The sequence below is a fragment of the Babylonia areolata genome, chromosome 18 (assembly GCF_041734735.1).
Source record: "Babylonia areolata isolate BAREFJ2019XMU chromosome 18, ASM4173473v1, whole genome shotgun sequence".
Classification (NCBI taxonomy): domain Eukaryota; kingdom Metazoa; phylum Mollusca; class Gastropoda; order Neogastropoda; family Buccinidae; genus Babylonia; species Babylonia areolata.
In genome coordinates this window covers 72,392,982-72,418,673 of record NC_134893.1, presented here as the reverse complement: position 1 = coordinate 72,418,673, position 25,692 = coordinate 72,392,982, and the positions used below count along the sequence as shown (strand labels likewise).

Below are 25,692 nucleotides of genomic sequence, written 5' to 3'. Positions count from 1 at the left end.
GTGTAAACTAGCAAGGATGGTTTCCCAAGTCGAGTTGGGCTGAGATTTTGGGCTGTCTTGTGGAGGTGGCATCGCCATCGTCTATAGAGACATCTTGGAATCTTCCCTGTCCTTCTCTCATAACCACGCCTTTCCACATGACACTTTTGAAATGCTCTAAGCCACTCTCAATGTTCCCGGTCACTCAGCCATCTTCTGTTGTCTCTGTCATTCTCCGCCTAGTCGTAAAAACAACCTAACGTCTTCTCTGTTTCATGATGAGTTCCAAACATTACTTGATTACTACAACCTTCGTTCTGGCAAACTTATCATCCTTGGAGACTTCAGTTTTCATTTCGACAACCAAACTTCCACTGATGTCAAGCTCCTATGTCTATCTCTGTCCAATCATTCTCTCTCTCAGCTCGTTACAGATCCAACACTCAGATCTGGCCATACATTGGACTGGCTTATCACATGTGACTCTGATGCCATGATTGCGTCAGTGACTGTAACTGACGAACTCTCTTCCAACCATTCTTCAGTCATATTCTTGCTTAATATTTCAAAACCTACCAGAAGTAAAAAATCTGTTATTTGTCGCAACCTGAAATCCATCAACATTAACACTTTTTCTTCTCAAGCTGCTGAACGCCTTTCCAAAATTTCTTCCCACACCGACATCTCTACACATTACAACATTGTCCTCTCTCAGCTGCTGGATGAACATGCACTACTCACTACCCGCATGCTCCCTGATAGACCTTCCGCCCCATGGTACACACAAGACATTCGACTTGCAAAATGCAAACGTTGCCAATTGGAATGGCGATGGCGATCAACAAAACTGAAAGTCCACAATCAAGTCTTCTGAAAACAAATAAATAAAGTCAAACATATGATCTCATCAGTGAAGACAAACTTCTTGATGCCACATCCACCAAATCTCTTTACTCTATCATGTCAAATTTCTCAATACTGCAAAAAAGACTCCTCTTCCTTCTGCCTACACTTTATATGAACTCCCCAATGTCTTCTCCTCTTTCTTTTTTGACAAAGTCCAAAATATTTGTACCATCTTGAACCAAATGCTTTTCCAACCTGCTCATTCTGATCCTCAGTTCAATGACACTCCTCTCCATTCCTTTAATCCATTAACTGAAACAGAAGTCCATGAAATCCTGAAAGAAATGACAATAAAATCCTGTGAGCTCGATCCTATCCCAGCCTCTGTCTTTTCCCAGTGTGTCTCACAGCTTCTCCCCACAATCACCAATATTGTCAACTCATCCCTTCTCACTGGAACGTTTCCATCCATTTTCAAAACTGCAATCGTCTGACCTCTTCTGAAGAAATCCAACCTTGATGCAAACATTTTGAAAACCTATCGACCAGTTTCTAATCTTCCATTCCTATCCAGACTCCTTGAAAAAGCTGTCCTGAAGCAGCTCAACAACCACCTTTGTTTCAACAATCTCATCCACCCATTTCAGTCTGTCTATTGTGCTGACCACAGTAACGAAACCACTCTCCTCCACATCCTGAATAACCTACTGCTAGCATCCGACTCAGGACAGATCTCCCTTCTCGCTCTTATTGACTTGACAGCCTCCTTTGACACGATAGACCATTCAATCCTTCTTTCCCGTCTTCATTTTACATTTGGTATCAATGGCACCATTCTAAACTGGTTCAAATCTTACCTCACTGATTGATTCCAGTCTGTCATTGTTGATAATTTCCAGTCTGAACCTGTTAAAATCGAACATGGAGTCCCACAGGGATCTGTTTTAGGCCCAGTGCTCTTCACACTGTACACTGCTCCTCTTGCTGAAATTATCAACCACCATAATGTCAGTCATCATTCTTATGCTGATGACACTCAACTCCATAAGAGTGATACCCCCCAAAAACTGTCGTTGCTCTTGCAAGAAACATCCAACTGCTTCCTGGACATTCAGAACTGGATGACTCTAAATAAGTTACAATTGAATGTGAACAAAACTGAAGCAGTGATCATAGGAACTAAACAAAAACTCTCTTCCATCACAACTGACACAGTCAAACTTGGCAGTACATCCATCCCTCTTTCCAGTTCAGTCAAGAACCTCAGCGTTGTCCTTGACAAGACACTGTCCATGCAAAAATTTATCAGTCAGACATGTCAGTCCTGCTACTGTCAATTGCAGCGCATCAGTTCCATCCGGAAATATCTGTCCATTGACGCAACATCTAGACTTGTCGTTTCTCTCATTCTCTTTCGCCTTGACTACTGTAACTCTCTATTGTCTGGTTTGCCTGCTTCATCCATTCAGTCTCTGCAGCGCATACAAAACTCTGCTGCCCGACTCGTCCTCAGAAAGAACAGATCTGAGCACATCACTCCTCTTTTGCAACATCTCCACTGGCTTCCTGTCTCACACAGAATAAAGTATGAAATCAGCACTCTGTGTTTTAAATGTATTCACAAATCTGTCCCTTCCTACCTCTGTGGTTGCCTTCACCTCCACACTCCATCTCGCTCACTACGATCGGCTTCAGATCCACCCCTTTTACACATACCCATATTCAAACACTCGACTGTTGGCCGCCATTCTTTCTCTGTCTCTGGACCTTGCAATTGGAATGAACTTCCTCTTTCGCTTCATCAAGTCTCCACACTCAGCTCTTTAAAGTCTGGCCTTAAAACCCACCTCTTCCCAAAATAGCCTCCCTTCTCTGCCTCTTCCTTGTCTTCAGTTTCTCCAGTTTTAGAGTTATGCATGCGTGTGAATGACTGGTGCAAATGCGCTTTGATTTTTCTCTGCACAAGATTCAGCGCTATATGAATACCATTATTGTTAACCGTTCACCAGATTTCTCCAGGTCTGTCAGTTGTGTGTCAAAGCCTGGGTCTCTGCAAATAGTTTTCTTGTCCATTCTCAGTGTTGTCAGTCCATTGTTTTTTTTTCTATCTTCCCCCCCTCTCCTTCCCTTAACAGTTTCTTGGAGGATTCTTTTAGCAAGGCCATTGGATTTTGTTTGGTGGCCATACCAGTGTAGCTTTCTTTTCTTAACTGATGATCAGCAGATCTTCATGCTGTCCTGTGTGCTGCCTGATGGTTTGGTACTCTTGTTCACTGGTGAAGTCTGATAATGTGTTTCATGGAGATGTTGCTATCCCTCCATACAGGTTTCAGTCTGGACACTGGTGATGTTTGTGTAATTGCAGAGCTGCCCAAGCCCAACCTGGGCGACCTGTCGGATATGCGAGCAGCCAGTGTACGACTCCGGCGTGAGCGGACACCCAACGTGCTGGGCTTCAGCTTCTCAGACCTGTGCAGTCTTGACAACATCAAGGTGATTTTGAATTTTCAAGAACAAGTTAAGATGCATTGTTTGAATTTCACCTCTCCTTGATGCCTGCAACAGTGCTAGTTGTGCGCTTGTTTTGTTTTTCTGTCTAGCCTAAGTTGTTGAGGGGAGGGAGGGAAAATGAGAGTGATTTTTATGTATTGTGATTTGAGTTGTGCGTTGTGAGAGCATTGTGATGTATGTAATTGTTTTTAAGTATTCAGATTTGGTTTTAAATTTTGTGACATGGTTTGAAGTAGGTTTGAAGTAATGTTTTATTGGTGTTGTGATATGAGGTTTTATCATTCAGGTATTACTATGCTTGATATGTACACACAAATTGAGAGTTGTGTGTGATGTGTTGTGTGTGTGTATAACATGAATTACTGTTAGTGTTTGGTTGGATGTTTATGCAGGGGTTTGTTTGTAAGTTGTCAGCTTTGTGTTTGAATGCATGTTTTACTCATCAGTTTTTACAAAGTACAGTGCAACTGGTCATGTTTTACTTGGGAAGGTGCTGTATAAATTCAGTTTTTATCATTATTATTATTATTATTATTGTTATAAGGTGGAGCTGGTGCCAGAGAAGAAGGGACTCATCCTGAAGCACGTGGAGTACGAGGTCACTAGCCAGCGCTTCAAGACCACTGTGCTGCGCCGCTACAACGACTTTGTGGCGCTCTACGAGATGATCGTCATGCGTTTTCCCTACCGCATCCTGCCCAAGTTGCCCCCCAAGAAAATGCTGGGAGGTACAGTGCTGAGTTGTCAAAGTCTGGCTTGGAAGTGTAGTTGTATTGTCATAGACAGTTAGGTTTTTGTTATTGTTTTTTTTTTTTTGTTTTTTTTTTAACCCCCAGAAGGAAAAAAGAAAAGGTCTGGGTTGGAAGTGCAGCTGAAGTTAGTTTGGTGTCTTTTTCAAACTCCTTGAATTAAAAAAAAAAAAGGTCTGGGATTGAAGTACTGTTGAAGTGTCACAGAAAGTTAGATTTCTTTTTTCAACTCCTTAACCCTTTCGCTGCCAGGAAAATAAGATTTAAGTGAAATCTATTTGCCAGGGTTTTTTCACAAAAAACGGGTATAAATTTTCAAAAAATTCTGTGCTCTTTGTTATTGGAGAAAGACCCATAAAAGTATATATTTTCTGAAAGGGAAATGAATAAAGAATACAAAACACATGATGTTTTCCCATTTTATGCATTTTAAGTGACATGCTGTTGTTTTGAAATCAGTGTTTTGTTTTTTGTCACATTTTCAACTTGTTCATTACAAACATTAGTCTGGTAATTTGCACAAAAATATCATTTTCTGGACAAATGGATATCTGCACACACAAAATCATACTAGAACAACCACAATATAAAAAAACTGAAAAAGAAATAGATGCATTGTGACTTCTGCAAGTGATAATATGGATGTGAGGCCACGCCCCCTCAGTCTCCATCCCCCTCCTCTTCACCCCTCTCACACCGTCACTTCATCAGACCGTGTTGGCTGAGTGCCAAGAAAATAGCTCATACGGTGCCCTGCTAAAAATTCGTCTGCTAGAGTTGAACAGCCTGCATCACTCACTGATAGTTGTATCTTGGCCACTCTCTTGATTGCTCCCTTTATTTTCTATCAAATCATCCTATAAATGTTCACCACTGTCTTCTCCTTCGAATTTATGCTCCAATTCTTTCTGAGCATTAGCTGAAGAAAGTAATCTTGGTTGATTTAGTTCACCACGAGCGCATGTCTTGAGCACGGAGTCAGTCCGACATTTTGTTGAGCGAGCGAGGAGAGGAGCCAGGCAAAGACTGCGGCCAGTAACCCAACCAAAACGTTCAAATAAAGGACTGCCTTATGACGCAGATGGTGTTTCTAGCTATGAATAGAATCCAGAAAGATTCCCCAAGCTAAAGCTACCAGCATTTTTGTCAACGAACTGAATGCAAAGCAGGGAAAAGTCAGAATATTTCGATGACGAGTTATCTCGTCATGCAGGCAGCGAAGCATACATGCTTGCCATGACGAGTTATCTCGTCATGCAGGCAGCCTAGGGGTTAAAGCTAAAAAGAAAAAATAATGTTTGGGAAGGAAATGAGTTGAATTTTCACAGAAAGTTAGGGGTTTTTTGTTTTTGTTTTTTACATCCTTGGCAGTAATAAAAAAAAAAAAAAGTCTGGAATCGAGGTACAGTTAAGTGTCATAGAAGGTTAGGTTTCATTTTAAAAAAATGTTTGAAGTAATAATATAAAAAAATGTCTGGGATTGAAGTACAATTGAAGAGTCATAGAAAGTATTATTAAGATTTCTTTTCAAAACTCCTGTACTATTGAACCTTGGTGTAATGAGATCAGTCTGGCATGAGTTTTAAAGGTAGTGACTACTTTTTGTGAACATACCTGTAGCGTGATTTGTTTTGAGCTGAACAAAAGTAATACAATCCCAAGAGGAAGAAGTCCAAAGTCAGAATGGTGACTGACGCCCTGACCTGTGAGCTTCTCTCTTATCAGAAAGGTGACAGCCCTTCACTGACATCCTGACCTGTAAGCTTCTGTCTATCAGTGAGGTGACAGCCCTTCACTGACATCATGACCTGTAAGCTTCTCTCTTATCAGAAAGGTGACAGCCCTTCACTGACATCCTGACCTGTAAGCTTCTGTCATCAGTGAGGTGACAGCCCTTCACTGACATCCTGACCTGTAAGTTTCTGTCTTATCAGTAATGTGACAGCCCTTCACTGACATCCTGACCTGTAAGCTTCTGTCATCAGTGAGGTGACAGCCCTTCACTGACATCCTGACCTGTAAGTTTCTGTCTTATCAGTGAGGTGACAGCCCTTCACTGACATCATGACCTGTAAGCTGTCTTATCAGTGAGGTGACAGTCCTTCACTGACATCATGACTTGTAAGTTCTGTCTTATCAGTAAGGTGACAGCCCTTCACTGACATCATGACCTGTAAGCTTGCCTTATCAGTGAGGTGACAGCCCTTCACTGACATCATGACCTGTAAGCTTCTGTCTTATCAGTGAGGTGACAGCCCTTCACTGACATCATGACCTGTAAGCTTCTGTCTTATCTCAGTGAGGTGGAAGCCCGTTACTGATGAGCATCAAGGCTTAAATTTAGTTTAAGATATTTTTTTAATGTTTTTATACATTTGTTTGACTGATAACTGTCATTTTAGAACAGTGATATAAGCCCTAGCTTTCCCTTGTTCCAGCCAACCGTGAGTTCATTGAGCAGCGGAAGAAAGCCTTGAGACGCTTCATCAACATCATGGCCAGACATCCCCAGATATATGAGGACAAGCTTCTCAAGTTCTTCCTCACATACTCTGGAAACGTGGGTGACGTGTTTGTTCCTGATAACAAATCAACAGGACTTTTATGTAACCTTCCTTGATAACTGTAAAATGCTTTCCTCACTGTAAGTTTCTGGTAAGATTTTTTTGTTAACTATGGACACAACAGCCAAGTTGTCAGAGGGTTGGATTTTCACCTGAGAGTCTTGGGTATGGTAGCACATGATGGGTTTAGCGTGGAAATTTTTTTCTGGACAACAGATATGCAGATTTCCAAGTGCCTGAACCCTCTTTGTGTATTATGCACCTGCAGTAGAAGATCAAATACACATGTTAAAGATCCTGTAATGCATGTCAGCATTTAGTGAATTGTGGAAACAAACATATGCTCAGCATGCATGCCCAAACTCAGTATGGCTGCCTGCATGGCAAGGTAAAAAAGGATCTTGCACATAAAAGCCTGCTGTATGGGAGTGTATGTTACAGTTTCAGCCCATGAGTATAGATGAATAAAGGTTTTTGAAGTGTTTGTGAAGAAATGTGAATTTGTTGCACATTTAGCTCAAATGTTATCTATATTAAATAAGGGGTACCCATTTGATATAAAAGTTACATCTGAAATGAAAGAATGGGTATGAATTGTTGTTAAGTAGTTTATTAAACATTTAGAATGGTTTTATGTGAAGTGAAGCAGTAGCGTGGTGATGTGATTTGTGAGGAACATTTTACAGTATACATTGTTTACCCTTGCTTGGTTTATTCAGACCAGGTCAACATTGAAGATCATGCCTGTGTATATGTGCATGCTATGTGTAAGGTTTACTGTGTTTTGCACACACACACACACACACACACACACACACACACATACACACACACACACGTGTGTGTGTGTGTGCGCGTACCATTAAACACAAGAATATGTACTTCACAGACAAAAATTAGTGAGATTTTGCTTGCTTTTTGATTTAATTTTTTTTTTTTTTTAGTGAATCCGCACTTCTCATTAAAATGTGAAGTAACCTGATATTTTGGTTGGGTGGGTTTTTTTTTTTAACTGTCAGTGGTATTCAGATTGATTTGCCTTGATCCCAAAATCAGAACAGCAGAGGAGGCAACTGCTGTCCTATGTGGTCTAGAATTTGACTGAAGTGGATGGTATCTTGCCCAAGTTACATCCCCGCTCACTTAGCCAAAACGGTTTTTATGACAGCCAGCATCGGGATGGTCCCCAAAGGCCAAATAGCCCCCTAGTCTACAACACTATGAGCATGTGCAATCTTGCCTCCTAGTTTGAGAGTCATAGTCCTTCACAAAAGGCTAAGCTGTAAATGAATTCCTATTCCAGTGGAGAAACCATCGGTCATAAAGCTCTTAGTCTTGTTGGCCCAACTGTTAGCATATGTCAGTATATGATGTAATTGTAAGCTGAGTGTTTAGTTAGGAAAGCTGTAAGTATTCCATAAGAAAACAATGAAAATGGGTATGTGTGATTTTGGCACAGAGTGTTTCTTGTTGTTGTTGATCAGGATATGCAGCACAAGATCCGAGAGCAGTTCAGAGGCATTCCAGATGAGTTCATGACCAGCAACATGGCCAGCAAAGCCAAAGTGAGGGGTGGTGATTGTCATGTTGGCACTGAAGTGACGTGAATTCTTATTCTATGAGACATACATAATGTACATATGCGTCATTAACTGCATGTGTGTGTGTGTTAGTGTGCATTTGCTTGTGTGTGTGAGTATGCACGCATGTGTGGATGTGCATAAGTTTGTAGAATGTAGCTCATCTTTTGCTTATTTCATTTCAATCATTTGCTGTCCACGTGTGTTTCATTTTTATTATATCTTAATGTATTTACTTATTAATTTTAATTATTTTATATATTTATTTTTATCTCATTTTATGTTCATGTTTTATACATGCCTTGGCTAGGATCTCAAGGACTGACCAGTGCTTTGGGTTTTTGAAAAAAAAACAAAGGTGAAATGATGAAAAGAATGAGAAATATTTTGAACTGGAAACACATTTTCATATATTACAAGGGGTAAGTAAAGGACCAAATGTGTAGACAATAGGGCAAAATCTGTTCAGTTGTAAAATGATCATTACCAAAGAAATTACAAATTGATAATATTCAAAGTTAGAAGGTCCCATAGCCATTGATGGCATTCAAAGCAGTGAAGTGATATCCACTGTGTCAAGGGCTCGGTGTAGAAAGGTGGGGCCCAATCCTCTCCTGCTGCTTTAACCTTCCCCACCCAAAGTCAGCATCTGTTGACATACATGTGAAGTGAGGAGTGAAAATGAGATGAAAGTGCCTTTCCCAAGGACACTACACCATGCGGAAACAGGTCCTCGAACCCTCATCACCTGTGAATGTTGGGTCAGGGGTCCAACGCCTAACTGACTCTGCCAAAGTACCACAACTTCATAAGTCAGGGTTAATTTTTTAAAGCCAGTTTTTAGATGTTCCTCTTTTTTTTTTCTTTTTTTTTTTTGGTGTCCCAGAATTGGGGGCATTTTTGTCATCTTACTTTGATGATAAGGAACAGTGTAGGGCTGATGAAGATGCTGCAGTGGAGTCTGTTTAGGTCAGGGACTACTCTACAAGGCTGAACTCATAATATGTAACTCAGTGTCAACCAGGTTTAGAGATACAGACACCTGCGGTGTGGGTCAGGAAGTTTGAGAAACACTCCCAGAGATGGTTCCATGAAGTGGATGATCCTTGACAGTGTGGTCCCAGTCTTCCCATTTGAGCCCAGGGCACACTCAGCTCTGGGTAGGAGCTGGCGACCAGCCAGTAAAACCCCACCCTCTGACAGGGATTGAACCCACATTCTCCCAGTCATTTGTCTGTGACACTAACCACTTCACGGGTCATTTTTGCATTGCATTTTGTTTGGGTGTGCTCACTCGTCCAGTGATGCATGGTTGACCTCCCCCTTGCCATGTGGTCAGGACCTGGTTCCCATGGACACACAGACACAGTTGGCCAACAGCAAGGAGCACATCCGCATGCTGACGGAGACGGTGTCCCGGATGAAGGACATCGCTGAGCAGATGGTCATCCGCTCTACAGGGTTCGCCACGGACATGTTGCAGTTTGGCCGCCAGCTCAGGTACTGCTGGTGGGGGTGGTGGTGGTGGTCCTTCCTGGGGCTCCCTGATGGGTGGGGTGTTTCCATGCGGTGCAGGTCTCCCTGTTGGCATTGATGCCTTCCTGTAACTGACCATCTGAAAAATATCATTTTGAAGGTGATGTTGACAGGTCCTTATTATTGTTTTTTTTTTTTGGAAAGATTGCTTCACAGACCAGTTGTATATTTGCTATGTTTTTTTATGGTTTTTTTCCTTTTGAAATAAGTTTGCAGCTTAATCATATTGAGTTCTTGCTTCTTTATGTATGGATTTTTTGGGGGGGTGAGGGTGGGGTGTGTGTCTAAATTCACACTGTGAATAGAAGTTAAGCTCAAGAGCTTAGATGGTGATTGAAAATTACAAACATTTTGTTCCTGTTTAATTTGTGGTGCTCTAACGAGAGGGAGTATATCTATATTACCGGTTTTCTGTATTGGTATCCCTGTGTGTATCTGGCACTGTGTCCTATGGACTCTGCCTTCATTGTCAGGTGCTTTACCATTAGGCCACCACTCCAGCAAACATGTCGACTATTTCTGTTTCTTTTTCTTCTTCGTTCATGGGCTGGAATTCCCATGTTCACTTGTATGTATTTGAGTGGGCTTTTACATGTATGACTGTTTTTGCCCCGCCATGTAGGCAGCCGTACTCCGTTTTCTGGGTGTGCATGCTGGGTATGTTCTTGTTTCCAGAACCCACCGAACGCTGACATGGATTACAGGATCCTTAACGTGCGTATTTGATCTTCTGTTTGTGTATGCACGCGAAGGGGGTTCAGGCACAGGCACTAGCAGGTCTGCACACATGTTGACCTGGGAGATCAGAAAAAATCTCTGCCTTTACCCACCAGATTACGGAGATTTGAACTCGGGACCATCAGATTGAAAGTCCAATGCTTTAACCACTCAGCTGTTGCACCCATCATTTCTCTTTGAATGATAATGAAGTGTTGTTGGTCGGTGTGTGACGTGTGCAGCACGATGAGCAGTGACTCAACACCCCTGACCGCCTGGGCCACAGGCACCAATGACACCTGGCCCACCCTGCAGAAAGGATTCAAACACCTGTCCGTGGAGTATGCCACCCTCTCTGACAGAGCCACGCAGTCGGTGGGTTGTGTTTATGTGTGTGTGTGTGTGCGTGTGTGTTTTGAAAGCTGGATATTTGATTGTTGGATGCCTTTCAAGTGGTTTCCTGATGGTGAAAGAAGTGTCTTGGACTTTCTCTCTTCTCTCTCTCTCTGTCTCCCTGTCTCTTTCTCTATCGTTCTCTCTCTCTGTTTCTCTCTCTCTAGCTGCAGGTACTTTCTATTTCTACACTTGGGTGAAGTGGTACTTTGCACTGGACAGGAATCAGATCCTTGCCAGAGTCTGCACCAGTGGGTCATGGTTAGTCTGTTGAAGTAAAAATAATTTTAGGGGAGGGGGAATTTCCTCTTTGAGCATGTCAGAGCAATGCGCTCTTTAAAACCTTAATGTGTGATCATTTTCAGGCTATCGACTTGGAGGATGGAGTGGTGGAAAAGTTGTCCATGTTCCAAGACATCCTCATCGCTTATAAGGTGAGTATGCTTCTTCACTTCACTCATTCTTTGGCCCTCAGTTTTGTGTCTTTGTAGATAAGGTTTTTAATTGTGATTAATTTTTTTTTTTTTTTTTTTTACATATCGGATAACTTTCTCAGGGGTTTTATCTATCTGATCTGGTCTTGAAATCAGTTGCACAACAGAACTGGCAGTTTCAGGGTGTTAGAATTGTACAGCTGAAAAATCAGCATACCAACTGAAAAAGCGTTTTCATTTCTTCACATTGGTTTTGGTCTTCTTACCTATGGTAATAGATAATGGAGCATTATTTTTTAATTTTTATTTTGGTTCCATTATGTTAAAAGCAAGGCCTAAGCTTTTAGAAAATGTGAATGTTTAGATGATTATTTGTGTTTATTTGAAAGTGTTTTTTTTGTGTGTGTATAAATTATGATGGCCATGTTTATTTATGTATTCTTTTTCTGAAGCGTATGGATTATAGTGACAGCTCTGTCATTGATTTATTTCTGAAGTGTATAAATAATTGTGAGGGCCCCAAACTAGAAAAGGGTACGAATTGAACATAGGCATGGGATGTATGGTTGTCAGTTTAGGCATGGGATGTGTGGTTGTCAGTTGTGTCCGGCTGTGGCCATCAGAGCAACTGCAGTCCCAACTATCTGGGTTGGAATTTTGATCATGGTGGAGAGTGCCTTGCCCAAGTTACAGCCCCACTCTCTCAACCAACAGGGCTTTAAGACAGTTGGCGTTGTGATCGTCTGCTAATGCCGCATTGTCCCCAAGGCTGCAGCACTGAGAGCCAGTGCAGTCTTGCCTCCTAGTTTGAGAGTTAGGTCCTTCACTGTAAACGACTTCCTGTTGCGGTGAAGAAAGCACTGATCAGACATTTGTGTTGTGAGAGACAGGAGTTGAGCAGCCCAGGGTGTGTGTGTGTGTGTGTGTGTGTGTGTGTGTGTGTTCCCCAGGATCTGTGTGACCGCCATGAGAAAGGCCTGCTGAACGAGCACCAGAGGGCCATCCAGAAGATGGGCCAGTACAAGAAGAAGAAGATGTCGGCCACCGTGCAGACCGGGGCTGGGGAGGTCAGTGAGGGGGTAGAGGTGCTGAGGGAGCAATAATAATAATGATGATTATTTTTTAATTAGTACTTACATAGCGCTGAATCTTGTGCAGAGACAAACCAAATCGCTTTCACACCAGTCATTCCCATGCTGGCTTAACCCTAAACTAGAGAAACTGAAGACAAAAAAGAGGCAGGGGAGGGAGGCTATCATGGAAAGAGATGGGTTTTAAGGTCGGACCTGAAAGAGCTGAGTGCTCAGCACACAGTTTATATGCTTGTGATATGTGTGTTCTTTTTTTTTTGTCTCATTGTTTTTTTTCTGTTCATTTACTCATTTGTTTACTCAGTTATGTTGATTTCATTTCACTTTTATATCCCTGCATATATTTTTAGAATTTTGGTAGGCTTTCAAAGCCTGACCAGTGTGTTGGGTTTATGCATCGGTGAGGCATTCACTTTTGGGTGATTTAGAGAATGGGGATCAGTCCGCACACTTTGATGCCTCATTGAAATGGAAACTGAAAGTGGGGTGCAGGTTTAATTGAACCGAGAACTGTCTGTGGGAAGATGGCTGTGGTGATGGTGGTCGTAGCTCTTGTGAGTGTGTGTGTGTGTGTGTGTGTTGTGTTTATGTGTGCGTTTTTTAATCTGTCTTTTAGCATCTTTTTCATGCCCTTTCATGCCTCTGGTTCTCTCTCACAGACACACACAGTGACAAATACACATACATGCACGCATGCATGCACTCACGCGCGCATGTGCGCATGCATGCACCCCCCTGAATATACACACATCCATCTACCCTATATATTGTAGTAAAAATTCATGATGAAATGGCTACTTCTTATGCATTCTATGAGAGAAGTGGTTTTATTGTTCCGTATGTTGCTATAACTTTGACTGTAAGCTGAAGACCAGAGATCAAAATAATGTTGGCATCAGTTATTAATGAAGTATTACCTGGTGATCTGTCTAAAGGGTGCTGTTGAGCAGTTGGAGCAGAGAATTCTTGAGGTGAGAATTTTGTATTTATTCTTTAATGCTTTCACTTTCCTTTCTCCCCCCTCCCCTCCACACACACACACATACTCGCCTTCTCCCCATCTTTGGTTAATTGAGTGTGTAAACAGTGAGACAGCCCTGTTTGGGCTCTGTGTGTGTGTGTGTGTGTGTGTGTGTGTGTGTGCCTCTAAGTGTCTCCTCATGTGATGTGTGTGTGAGAGAGTTTATGTTTATATCCGTGTGTGCATGTATTTGTGTGTGTGTGTATGTGTCTGTGTGTGTTTATGTGTGTCTGAAAATATTGATACAGAATACAACAATTTTGCTCTGTGATTTGCATAGTGGTTGTGTTTTTAGTGATATTATTCCACAGTTTGGTGGAGTTGTAGTGTATACAAACTACCCTAGTTCAGTATAAAAAGTCTTTCAAAGCACACCAGTTCCGGTCTGTCTACCATCTTATTCACTGATGTGCTTCTTGAAATTTTACTGCTTGTGTGTGTGAGTGAGCAGGCGTGTGTATTTGCATGCTTGTGTGTGTGCACACACTTGTCCATGTATGTGTAGTAGTATAAGTATTGTTACTATTGTTATTATTATTGCTACTATCACAATCATGACATGAACATACAATAGTGATTGTCCATAGAACCTCCCATTACTGAAGGATACCACTTTTAGTGTATCTGGTTGTATGAGGTAAATCATGTAATGAGCGGTGGCCTTGTGGTAACCAGTGGCGCTTGGACACAAGTGTCCATGGGTTTCTGTCCCATAAGATATACAGACCAGGATTTTTTTTTTTTTTACTCCCCCCTCCCTCTTTCCACTGTGGATGAGTCAGCTGTAAACAGCGGCATTTTGTGTGAGTGTGTGTGTGTGCCTGTGGTGTATGTGGTGTGTGTGTGTGTGTGTGCATTGAAATAAAATTTTAAAATTCATGGAGACAGGCTCTAGAAGTGGTTGAAACATGTTTGTTCTATCAAAATTTCAAAAGTTATTTTGGAAGAGAAAAATGCATAAGTCAAATGCCTGACAATTACGTTATCAGCTTTGTCAAATTTCAGTGTTGTAATCATAAGTTGGAAGTAGAAATAGAGAGATGCAGTGGCGTACCACAAGAGTTGCAGTTATGTAAGGTTTGTAACATGTCTTTTGGGATGAGTTCCATTTTATAATGGAATGTCCCTAGTATGATCAGTTGCGAAAAAGATATGTCTAAAAATATTTGTCTCCGAAATTGGTTTTTAACTTTTGCAATATGCTCAAACGAGGCAAAAAAGTTATCATAGCTGTAAGTAAGTTCATTAGATTTGCAGATGTTATCTGGAAACTCTTTGGGGGTTAAAAGATGTTTGTGTTTTCCCAGCTTCTATGTGACTTGGTTAAGCATTTGGAAATTTTAATCTGGGCACAAAATCTTTATTTTGTAGTAATCCTCCAGACTCCAATTGGTGTGAAAGAGTAATGACAACTTGAAACTGGTGTGTGTGGTGTGGTGCTGTCTTGCAGCAAGAGGGTCAGATCGCCAACATGGAGAACCGCAACTACTACTCACTGCACTGCCTGCAGATGGAGACGCAGCTGGTCTACGCACACCTGGACATCTTCTACGACGTCTTGAGTCGCATGGCCGAGGTGGAGGCTCACACCAATGCACAGGTAACAGTGACAGTGATGATGATGATGATGATGATGTTTATAATGATAACAGTGACAATGACAACAACAATAATGATACTTTTTTTTTCCTCCCTTGCAGCAGATGTTGTATTTCTCAAGAAAAACACACGTTATCAAGTTCCACATGAAGTCCTTAAAAATGCCAAAAACACAAAATCAGATTTCATTAAAAAGCAGTGATGCGTTACACAATAGACTACTTCGAGGAGTGTACATCAGCACTGATAGGATCACTTCACATAAGTTAATAATAATAGTACTACTGTTAATAATGATGACGATAACAACAATGATGACGGTGATGATTACTGATATTATTATTATGTGTATTAATGTAGCGCTTACACTGCAGCTCTGAGCCACCATGTTGGTGGTGGTGTTTTTAGTACTGTTGTTGGTGTGTGTGTTAAAGAAAAACCAGCCATTTTCTGCAGGCAGGTAAAGACATGAAGATGTAGTGGTGTGTGTGTTAAAGAAAAACCAGCCATTTTCTGCAGGCAGGTAAAGACATGAAGATGTAGTGGTGTGTGTGTTAAAGAAAAACCAGCCATTTTCTGCAGGCAGGTAAAGACATGAAGATGTAGTGGTGTGTGTGTTAAAGAAAAACCAGCCATTTTCTGCAGGCAGGTAAAGACATGAAGATGTAGTGGTGTATGGTTTGTTTACTTTTGTTGTTGTGTGTTATAAAAACAAACAAACAGGTTTCTGAATGCAGGTAAATGATGATTATTATGATAATACTGATGCTACTGTTTGACATGGTAAGCATATGTATCACCAAACCGGGAGTATGATAAACACTCCTCCTGCTACTTCTACTACAACAATTACTGCTACTACTAGTAGTATCTATATAGCCCTAAATCTTGTGCAGAGCCAAATCAGAATGTTTTCATATCAGTCATTTGAATGTGTGCATAACTCTGATTCAGAGACAGCTGTATTTATGTATAGTATAGGTGTAGGTAAATATATATAGCATGCTTTTAGGGCACGTCAAAGAACCCACAGCAGCAATAGAGCTGTCCCTAGCTAAATTCTGCAGAAAAAACCACTTTGATAGAAAAACAAATACATCAGCAGACTAAACAGAAAGAAAAAAAAGGTGGTGTTGCTCTGAAGAGAGCAGCCCAAATTTCCCACAGAGAAATGAGTTATGACAAAAGAGTAATAGATCTGAACTATCCGGGGTTCTGGCACGAAACACAAGCCGGTGGTTGACACTATGTTAGCAGAAAGGTGGCAGAGTGCTTGAGACACTGATCTGCCAGTAGTGTGTCTGTAAGGGTCTGAGTTTGATTCCCACACTGACTCGTTCGTCCAAGTTTGACTGGAAAATCAAAGTGAGCACCTGGTCATTCAGATGAGATAACAATCCGAGGTCCTGTGTGCAGCATGCACTTGGCACGCTGAAGAGGAACCCATGGCAGCAAAAGGGTTGTCATGTGGCAAAATTCTGTAGAAGAAATGTGCTCTGATAGGTGTACAAATATATATATGCATGCACTTAAGGCCTGACTAAGTGTTATGCTGTTCATCAGGCATCTGCCTATCAGGAGTGGTGTAGTGAATATGGATTTGTCCAAATGCAGTGATGCCACCTTGAGAAATGGAAACCTGAACTGAAACTCTGTGTGTGTGTGTGTGTGTGTGTGTGGCAGCTGTCCAAGACGTGGAGCGAGGTGAAGCCCATAGTGGACACGCTGGTGTCGCAGGATGGCGCCCCGTCCTCTCCCACCCGCACGTCCCCCATCGGCTCCCCATCCACCGCCCTGCGCCCCGGCATTAGTGTCTGAGTCGCCGCCCTTCCCCTCTTTCTCTTTGCCAGTCGCCTCCCCTTGTCCCACTCTTTTTTTTTAGTGGTTTTTTTTTTGTGTGCTGCCCCATCATCTGCACCATTTCAGTGGCATTACCCATATGCTGCTTGTTACAGTCCCCCCACCCCCTCCCCTCCATACGCAGCCATGCTGGGCTTCGTCTGTCACTGTCACAGCGTCAGCAGTCGACAGGGAGCTATCGATGTTAGGTTCAATGCCATTTTTTTTTAGCGCCTCTTCATCTTTCATATATAGCGGCAGAATCAATCTAGCGTATATTTGACTTCCGATCCAGTGTTGACAAGGGATCAGAGTTTGAGGGTCCCCGTTTGGACATGGTGTTGTGTCTGTGGGAAAGGTGCTTTCTTCTGATTTTCTCACTGTGTTCAGGCGTGAATATGGTGCCTGAATGGTTGGCAAAGATCAGTATGGCGTAAGGAGAGAATTGGACCCTGCCTTCTTATGCCCAGCCATAGACACAGTGGATTTGCCCTTATGGCTGTCAAAAGCAATTGAACCTTTTGCTTTATCATCTGTGATTCTCTGCGAGAATCAAGTGATTTCTGTGTTTTGGGTTGTTGTTTTGTGTGTGTGTGTGTGTGTGTGTGTGTGTGTGTGTGCTGTAATTCAGAACCACTCTCTTGTTTTTGATCTTAGGCTTCCGTTGTTGTTTTGACAAATTTTTGTATATATTATTTTGTTATGATTGGGAGGATGCTTCTTGATTGCTTTTTATTAAAATTTTTTTGATGATTCATTTGTTTTGTAAAAAAAATTTTGAACTTAAATCTCTGTTGGGTTGTGTATGTGTGTATGTGTGTTTAAGTAAATGTGTCTATGTTCTGGTTGTTGAATGGTATGGTAGTGTTGAGAAGTTGCGAAAAAAAAATTGTTTGTATATTTTCTGTTTTTGTCTTGGTGAAGTTAAGAAAATCTTCTCGCAATGTTAGTATTTTTTTACGTTTTATTTTTTTTGTGTGTGTATGTGTCTGTGGCGATGTGTGGTCTGCTATTATCTGATGATAATGAAGTTGGAATATTTCATCTCCGTTGTTTGCCTTACAGTTTTCTTTGTCAGATTTTTTTCTTTTTTGGGGCGGTGGTGGGGTTGCTAGGGGGCAGGGGTGTGTGTGTGTGTGTGTTGGGGGGGGGGGGGGGGGGGTATATTTTTGTACCTTTTCTCATCTTTGTACTTTCTACTGTCTTTCCTGTTATTGTTTTTACAGTTGTGTGTGTTGTTGTCACGTGGTATTACTTTCAGATATTCAGACTTCTTTTCCCTTTCTGCTTTTTTATTTATTTATTTAAAAAAAAATGAATGTGCTAATTCTTTGGCTTTGGATGTTCCTGCACAAAAGATAGGATGAAGAAGACAGGAGCAGAAATGAGTAGATCTCAGCATTGTGTGTGATGAGTAGGATTGGGTTCCCTTTGGGAATAGGGAGGGAATAGGATGCTTACAAGTTACAGTGCTGTCAAAAGTCCTCGCACTGATACAACAGGATTTTTTTTTTCAGACAGATTACTTACTGCCCATTAAGCCTTCTGACAGGTAAGGCAGCAACGACCACGTCTTATTGGCTTAGGCCAGTCTCTGAATGGTACTCCAGGTGTGCTTCAGGGTCTTGAGTTCTCCTTTGACTGTTCTGCGTCAGGTGTTCTTTGGCCTTCCTCTCATGCATCTACCTTCTGGTGTCCAGTGAAGGGCTGTCCAGGTGATGTGACCGTGCTGTCTTCGCATGAGTGTCCAATCCATTTCCGCTGCCTTCTCATGATGATAGTCTCCGTGTTCTTTTGATTGCACTGGACGTGTAAATGCTGATTGGAGATGGTACTAGGCCAGAAGGTTAGCAGGATTCTTCATAGATTTCTGTGTGTGGAAGGTTGGCAGCTTCATCAGATCACATGGATCGTCATATCTGATCTGATTAAAGCGTCTGAAAATTCTCCCACTTCTCTGCAATTTCTTTTATATCTTTTTCAAGATCCAGCCACTGAAGATTTTTGGGTTTTTTTTTGTGTTTTTATTTTGAGGGAGCGTTTGGTGGTGTAAACATAAGTTTGTTGGTAACAGACACACCAGAGACCAGCAGTTGTTTCCCACCCACTTGCCCTGTGACTGGATTTCTTGTTTCCACTTTGCTGGAGGTGTGGGATCTCCAGAATGCTGTGTTGTGTTCTGAAGAGTGAGTTCTTGTTGGCTTTCATTACTGTTCTAATAATCATTGAAAGTATCCCATTTGAGTTATTGCCTTCATTATCATCGAAAATATCCCATTTGAGTTTTGTTTTCATTATCATTGACAGCATCCCATTTGAGTTATCCCTGGGAAATGGCAGTCAGTATAATTCACACGATTCTAGTCATGATGTCTGCTTTGGTTTGAAGAAACTTTGGTGAGATTCATTCAAAAGAAGAAATTTAGAGGTTTTGGCTGGTGCTCATTTCTGAGTGGAGCCATCTGGAAAAAGTGAAGGTTTGATAAGAAAAGAAAAATGGGGGTTGGGTGGGGGTGGGGGTGAAATGGGACCTGTTACACACTACACCGACACCAACAGAATGGTGAAATGGGACCTGTTACACACTGCACCGACACCAACAGAATGGTGAAATGGGACCTGTTACACACTACACCGACACCAACAGAATGGTGAAATGGGACCTGTTACACACTGCACCGACACCAACAGAATGGTGAAATGGGACCTGTTACACACTACACCGACACCAACAGAATGGTGAAATGGGACCTGTTACACACTACACTGACAGAATGGTGAAATGGGACCTGTTACACACTACACCGACACTAACAGAATGGTGAAATGGGACCTGTTACACACTACACCGACACTAACAGAATGGTGAAATGGGACCTGTTACACACTACACCGACACTAACAGAATGGTGAAATGGGACCTGTTACACACTACACCGACACCAACAGAATGGTGAAATGGGACCTGTTACACACTACACCGACACTAACAGAATGGTGAAATGGGACCTGTTACACACTACACCGACACCAACAGAATGGTGAAATGGGACCTGTTACACACTACACCGACACTAACAGAATGGTGAAATGGGACCTGTTACACACTGCACCGACACCAACAGAATGACAACACATTGATAGGGCGGGCGAGAATGTCAGTTTTTGCATCAGGTGTTTGTAATTTGAGCTCGTAACATTTTGACTGTGAGCCTGGCATGGTGTTCACCCAGTTATAGATTTCCTTTTTTTCTGGCGTGTGTGTATACCACTCTGATTCGCTCCTTTCACACCAGTTTTCCTTCTTGGTCAGTGCTTCCTCACTTTATTCTCTTTTGTATTTTCAGCAGCTTTACCTCCACATCAACATCAGCCACCTTCACACATTTAACTGGAAAATTGTTGAAGTAAAAAAAAAAAGAAAAAGAAAAAAAAAAGATTAGCTTGTTTGTGCATTGCTGCTGTTTGGATACTGTTCCAAGCAATCCCATGGGGCTTCACTGTGCTATGTGTGCAATGCTGTTGTGAGTTTGGTTTTGTGCAGTGTATTCACAGTCTGTCCCTAAATTTGAAAGGTTTGCATAATGCACATGTTAAAAACATGTCGAGCTGTGTGTAGTATTGAAAGAAGGCAGTTGGTAACATAATGTGTGTTGTTGCATGAAATATGTCTATCACATTGTTGCATGTGTTTGTGTGTTTAGTTTTCAGTTTGTTTATTTAGGATTGAACGCCTGTGCAGTGTGTGTGTGTGTGCGTTTGCTTGTATTTGTGTGGGTCTGTAATTTATTTTGGATCGTAATGCAGTGTGTGTCATTGATTCGTCTGTCTCATTGCGTGTGTGTATTTATCTTTGTGCCTGTCGTGCATATTTTGGTCTCTATGTCCCTGCCTATCAGTCTGTTTCTCTCTCTCTCATACAGCAGTAAAACACTTTATTACATGTACATATATTATTATAAAAAAAAGGGGGGTCCTTATCCATGTTTTATTGCCTTCTGAAGAGCTTTTTGAGATGATCTTAATGTACAACGCTTTGAAACTCTTGCACCCCCTCCCCTCTCTTACTTCCCCCACCCCAATGCGCCTCAACCCCTCTGCACCCCCTCTCTCCCAGCCTCCTCATTTTCATATTTTATTTTTTTCTCCCCAAAGAGAGATGCCTGCTCTGTTGTTTGGCACAAGGATGCATGTTACTCCTAGGCATGTGTCTTTGTGGTCAGTTTGTACAGACAGGAGGGGAGGAGGGGGGGTATGAGTAGGGGGGGGGGGGACTGTTTCATGTGTATCTGTATGTGGGAAAATCATAATGCCATGAGCCTGTATTATTGATTGGTTAAGTAAGATGGCTAGTGGATGATGCCTGGATTTTCTTGCTGCATGTGGTTGGTACTCAGCACGTTTCTGATCATTCCAAGGGATTGTGGACAAGGTCAGTTATTCACATATATATGATTATATCAATATACTGCTGTGTTTTTTCCAGAGGGATTTTTTTTTCTTTTGAGGGGGAACTGTTGTTATATATTTCTATATTTATATGATCTTGTTGTCTCTTGTGATGCTTCTTGTTAGCAATGAAACCAGTGTGTTATGTCAGAGATGAGGATTCTTAGGAACTGGATACAAACATTGTGAGACAGTGTGCGTGTGTGTGTGTTGTTCAAATTTCAATTAGGGCTATATAAGACGTGTGTACATGTGTGTGTGTGTGTGTGTGTGTACATGCACAAGCAAGTTTGTGTCTGTGGATAATTCATGTGCTTTGTCTTTGCTGTATTTGTATACGTTACAAAATGGATAAATAGTTAATTAGGTATATGAATACATGAATTTACAAATGAATAGATTAACATACAAATAAACAGACAACAAAATGCATGAATTTCGAAGGAATAAGTCAGTTGATGAATTTGCATTAAAACAAAAAGAAATGAGTGAATGAATAAACAAGCATATAAACAGATTGAAAAACAAAAGAAGAAAAATGAATTAACAAATAGACGAATGAATAATAAACATATAAATAATAAACCAACAGACCAGAAGGGTAAGAAGGACTTTTTGGTGTTGGCGTGTTTCTTCAATCATGCCGTGAGCTTAGCCATAGCCCCCAGCTTCATGAGTGATAATCTTCATTTGTTCTGCACAGTCATCAGGTGACCACTGCACAGTTGTTGGATCTGAAAACAATATGAGCTGATTTAGATAGCCATTAAAAAAAGAAGAGGCAAATGCAGTAGAGCCAAAACCTATTACTACTCTCCGCATACAAATTAGGTATCTATATTTTCTGTCAGTGGAAACTATTTCAAAGGTTATTTATTGATATTGCTTTGTAAAAGGGTGAAACCATAAAGATTAAAAGTTAAAGGGGACAAATAGTAAAGAGTGGTAACTCTCTCCATTACACAAGGTACACAACTTGAAGTCAGTGCTGCTTACGCTACCGATTCAGCTAGCACACAGGGGACACTGTGGCACTGGTTATTTCATCTCCCCCCCCCCCCTGAATTCTGTGACATGATAAAGATTAGGATTTCATGATTTAGTCAAGTCTGATAGACTGAAGAACTGATTTCCTGTTCAAGTTTTTTCTGGTGTTGTCATATGATAAAAATTGATACAGTGGATGCATATTATTTTTTTTTAAATATATGATTAAATAATGCAAAGTACAATACCACCACCTCAAGATTAAAACTTGACAAAGTGAATTTATGATTAAAGCCTTGATGTGATTCTTGCCACAAGTGATTCAAGGCCATGTGTTTAAACATTTTTGAAGATATCTATTTGTGGCTTCTTTATCTTCTTTCTGCTCCTCTTTGGTGATAGCAAGAGCTAGGATTTTGGGGGAGGGGGGGGGGGGAGGTTGTGTGCATTTTTTTTTTTCTTTTTTCTTTTGTGAGCTGTAACTCCCAACACATTCACTTGTTCCCTTTGATCAACAAGTGGTCTCTTACAGATTGTGTGTGGCCATTTTTACCCCCAGCATTTAGGCAGCCATACTCTGTTTTCAGTGGTAGAGCTTGAGTGAAGTCTTTTATCATCGTCAGTGAACTTTGACGTTGTGTGTTTTGATTTACAGGAGCCATTCAGGTTTTAGTTGTAGGTCGTTCAAGGTCATCTGCTGCTTATGTATATTGTATGGCTGCAAATAAACCAGTAACAATGGAAAGGCTGATGATGATATTTTTGTAATATTTTTGTTTACATTGGAATTACAAAACAGCATTCACAAGAAGAGTTATTTAAAAAAAAAAATCAGTTGCATTTTTTTGTACGTGAATAAAACAGAAGCAGAAAAACTGAAAAAAATTGTTTATTTGTACAAAAAAAAGAACAATGTTTATCATTCATTGCCATGTGGTTGTTTTTTTTATGCATTGCTTGACTGTGTGGGAACAGCTGTGTTGTTTTGTCTGGTCAGGTGTATGCTGTTGAACAGCTGTGTTGTTTTGTCTGGTCAGGTGTATGCTGTTGATGTGGGGTCTCTGCAGTGGAATGAGATGGTTGTGAGGTAGAGGACATTAACTTTTATTGATTTGTCAACAGTCAAGTAAGCTGTCACTGCTTGCCAGGGGAACGTGTAGTGTAGTGTGTGTGTGTGTGTGTGTGTGTGTGTGTGTGTGTGTGTGTGTGTTGTATCTGTGATCTGCATGTAGGTCTCATAGGAAAAAGAAATTATTTGAGGAAAAGGGTTCGTGTGGAAGATTATTTATATGCGAATGTCTAATAGTACAAAGTTCCCATAAGGCTGAATAAGATACCTATTAAAATGAGCTGCAAAAGAAGAAGAAGAAAGAGCAGTTTGATTGCCAGTTACGCTTGTAATTAAGAGGAGACTAAAAATATATAAAAAGATAAAAAGTGGCTTGAGTGTCAGATATGAGTGTGACTAACTGTTGAAAGGGGAGAAGAACAATTATACCTCTTGTTCCATTGATTAATCAAATGATATTGATGATAATGTTACTCTTGTTGGAGAGGTTTGAATTGGTGTAAAATACTGCAAGTTTTTTTTTTTTTTTTTTTTTTTTTTTACAAAGAACAGACATGTTTGTAACTGTTCTGTAACTGACTGAACTGTGATTCTTTATATACATTGTTTGTTATGCTCTTATAATGATAACATCTTTTTGTATCAGTTTTTGTTTGTTTGTTTTTTTTGTTGTTTTTTTTTGTATCACTGTTTTGTTATGAATAGCGCTGCAGTTTGTGACTTATAAATCAAATTCAAAGATTGTAGTGCATAGCAGATCATATCGTACAAAGCGGCAGGTAGTGTTTGCAATAGATGTTTGTAGTGTATGCAGCTGATCATATCGTACGAAGCATCAGGTAGTTTTTGCAACAGATATCCTTGTTGTTTGTTGACACCTCACGTAAGCGCTGTATCTTTGTGATTGTTGTCATATCTTGTGTGAAGAATAAGTAAAGTGTCATGCAATTACAGAGCATAACTTATACAGGCCTACCAAAATATTTGGTGATATTTTGACTTTGTTTTTGTTTGTTTTTTTCCCGACTCACACCTCTGAATTCTTAATGAACGTATAACATATACAGGCCAATGAAAATGTTTGATGACTTTTTCAGCTTTGTTTTTTTTTCCCCCCGTCTCACACCTCCGAAACATTTTGGAATTTGATCAGATTATTGTTAATAAACAGCTACTCATGTAGCAGTTGATTTTTCACAGATTGTTGACTGTTACTCTTGTGCATGTGATATACTTTCAACTGAAATTTTTTTGCTTCACTTTCATGGATTTGTTGCTGGATAACACACATATATATTTACAATATGTTGGAGATATTTTATTTTGTGTGTGTGTTTTTTTGTTGTTTTTTTTTTTTGGGGGGGGGGGTCAATAACTTTTTTTGGGGGGAGGGGTAAGTAATTTATTTATTCACCAAATGTCGGATTCTACATTTCATTATGATAATCTGTGAGTGGGAAAGACTTGGAAGCTTTATTGTTTGAAAAAAATTACTTTTTTTTTTTTTTAACAACAAATGAGCCAGTACTTGGTGATCAGTCCAGCTTTACAACAGCCTGTAATCTGTCAGCTACTTGCTTTGTGTTGAGGTGGTTGATAATTTGTATGGTTTGACAGTCCTGATATGGCCCTGTGCTGTCGGCTGGACTATAAGCAGCAAGAGCACAGTGGATGGTGTCTGTTCTGGTTACTTGTGTTGGGTCCATAGTGCACATTGGACAGTGTCTGTTCTGGTTACTTGTGTTGGGTCCATAGTGCATGGTGGACAGTGTCTGTTCTGGTTACTTGTGTTGGGTCCATAGTGCATAGTGGACAGTGTCTGTTCTGGTTACTTGTGTTGGGTCCATAGTGCATAGTGGATGGTGTCTGTTCTGGTTACTTGTGTTGGGTCCATAGTGCATAGTGGACAGTGTCTGTTCTGGTTACTTGTGTTGGGTCCATAGTGCACATTGGACAGTGTCTGTTCTGGTTACTTGTGTTGGGTCCATAGTGCATAGTGGACAGTGTCTGTTCTGGTTACTTGTGTTGGGTCCATAGTGCATGGTGGACAGTGTCTGTTCTGGTTACTTGTGTTGGGTCCATAGTGCATGGTGGACAGTGTCTGTTCTGGTTACTTGTGTTGGGTCCATAGTGCATAGTGGACAGTGTCTGTTCTGGTTACTTGTGTTGGGTCCATAGTGCATGGTGGACAGTGTCTGTTCTGGTTACTTGTGTTGGGTCCATAGTGCATGGTGGACAGTGTCTGTTCTGGTTACTTGTGTTGGGTCCATAGTGCATAGTGGACAGTGTCTGTTCTGGTTACTTGTGTTGGGTCCATAGTGCATAGTG

General features: G+C 41.0%; 2 protein-coding genes across 2 annotated transcripts in view; both read left to right on the top strand.

The window, feature by feature from the left end:
• Positions 1–23,900, top strand: part of LOC143293058 (sorting nexin-8-like) — a 25,591-nt gene extending 1,691 nt beyond the window's left edge. The window contains exons 4-14 of the mRNA XM_076603932.1: positions 3,191–3,318; positions 3,881–4,064; positions 6,524–6,645; positions 8,134–8,214; positions 9,569–9,729; positions 10,725–10,857; positions 11,241–11,309; positions 12,260–12,376; positions 13,336–13,371; positions 14,872–15,021; positions 16,704–23,900. Coding sequence (XP_076460047.1) covers positions 3,191–3,318; positions 3,881–4,064; positions 6,524–6,645; positions 8,134–8,214; positions 9,569–9,729; positions 10,725–10,857; positions 11,241–11,309; positions 12,260–12,376; positions 13,336–13,371; positions 14,872–15,021; positions 16,704–16,838 — 1,316 coding nt within the window. The 3' untranslated portion in view covers positions 16,839–23,900. The remainder of the gene's footprint in view (positions 1–3,190; positions 3,319–3,880; positions 4,065–6,523; positions 6,646–8,133; positions 8,215–9,568; positions 9,730–10,724; positions 10,858–11,240; positions 11,310–12,259; positions 12,377–13,335; positions 13,372–14,871; positions 15,022–16,703) is intronic.
• Positions 20,390–25,692, top strand: part of LOC143293059 (angiopoietin-related protein 4-like) — an 18,903-nt gene continuing 13,600 nt past the window's right edge. The window contains exon 1 of the mRNA XM_076603933.1: positions 20,390–20,434. The gene's annotated coding sequence lies outside the window, so the exon portion shown is untranslated. The remainder of the gene's footprint in view (positions 20,435–25,692) is intronic.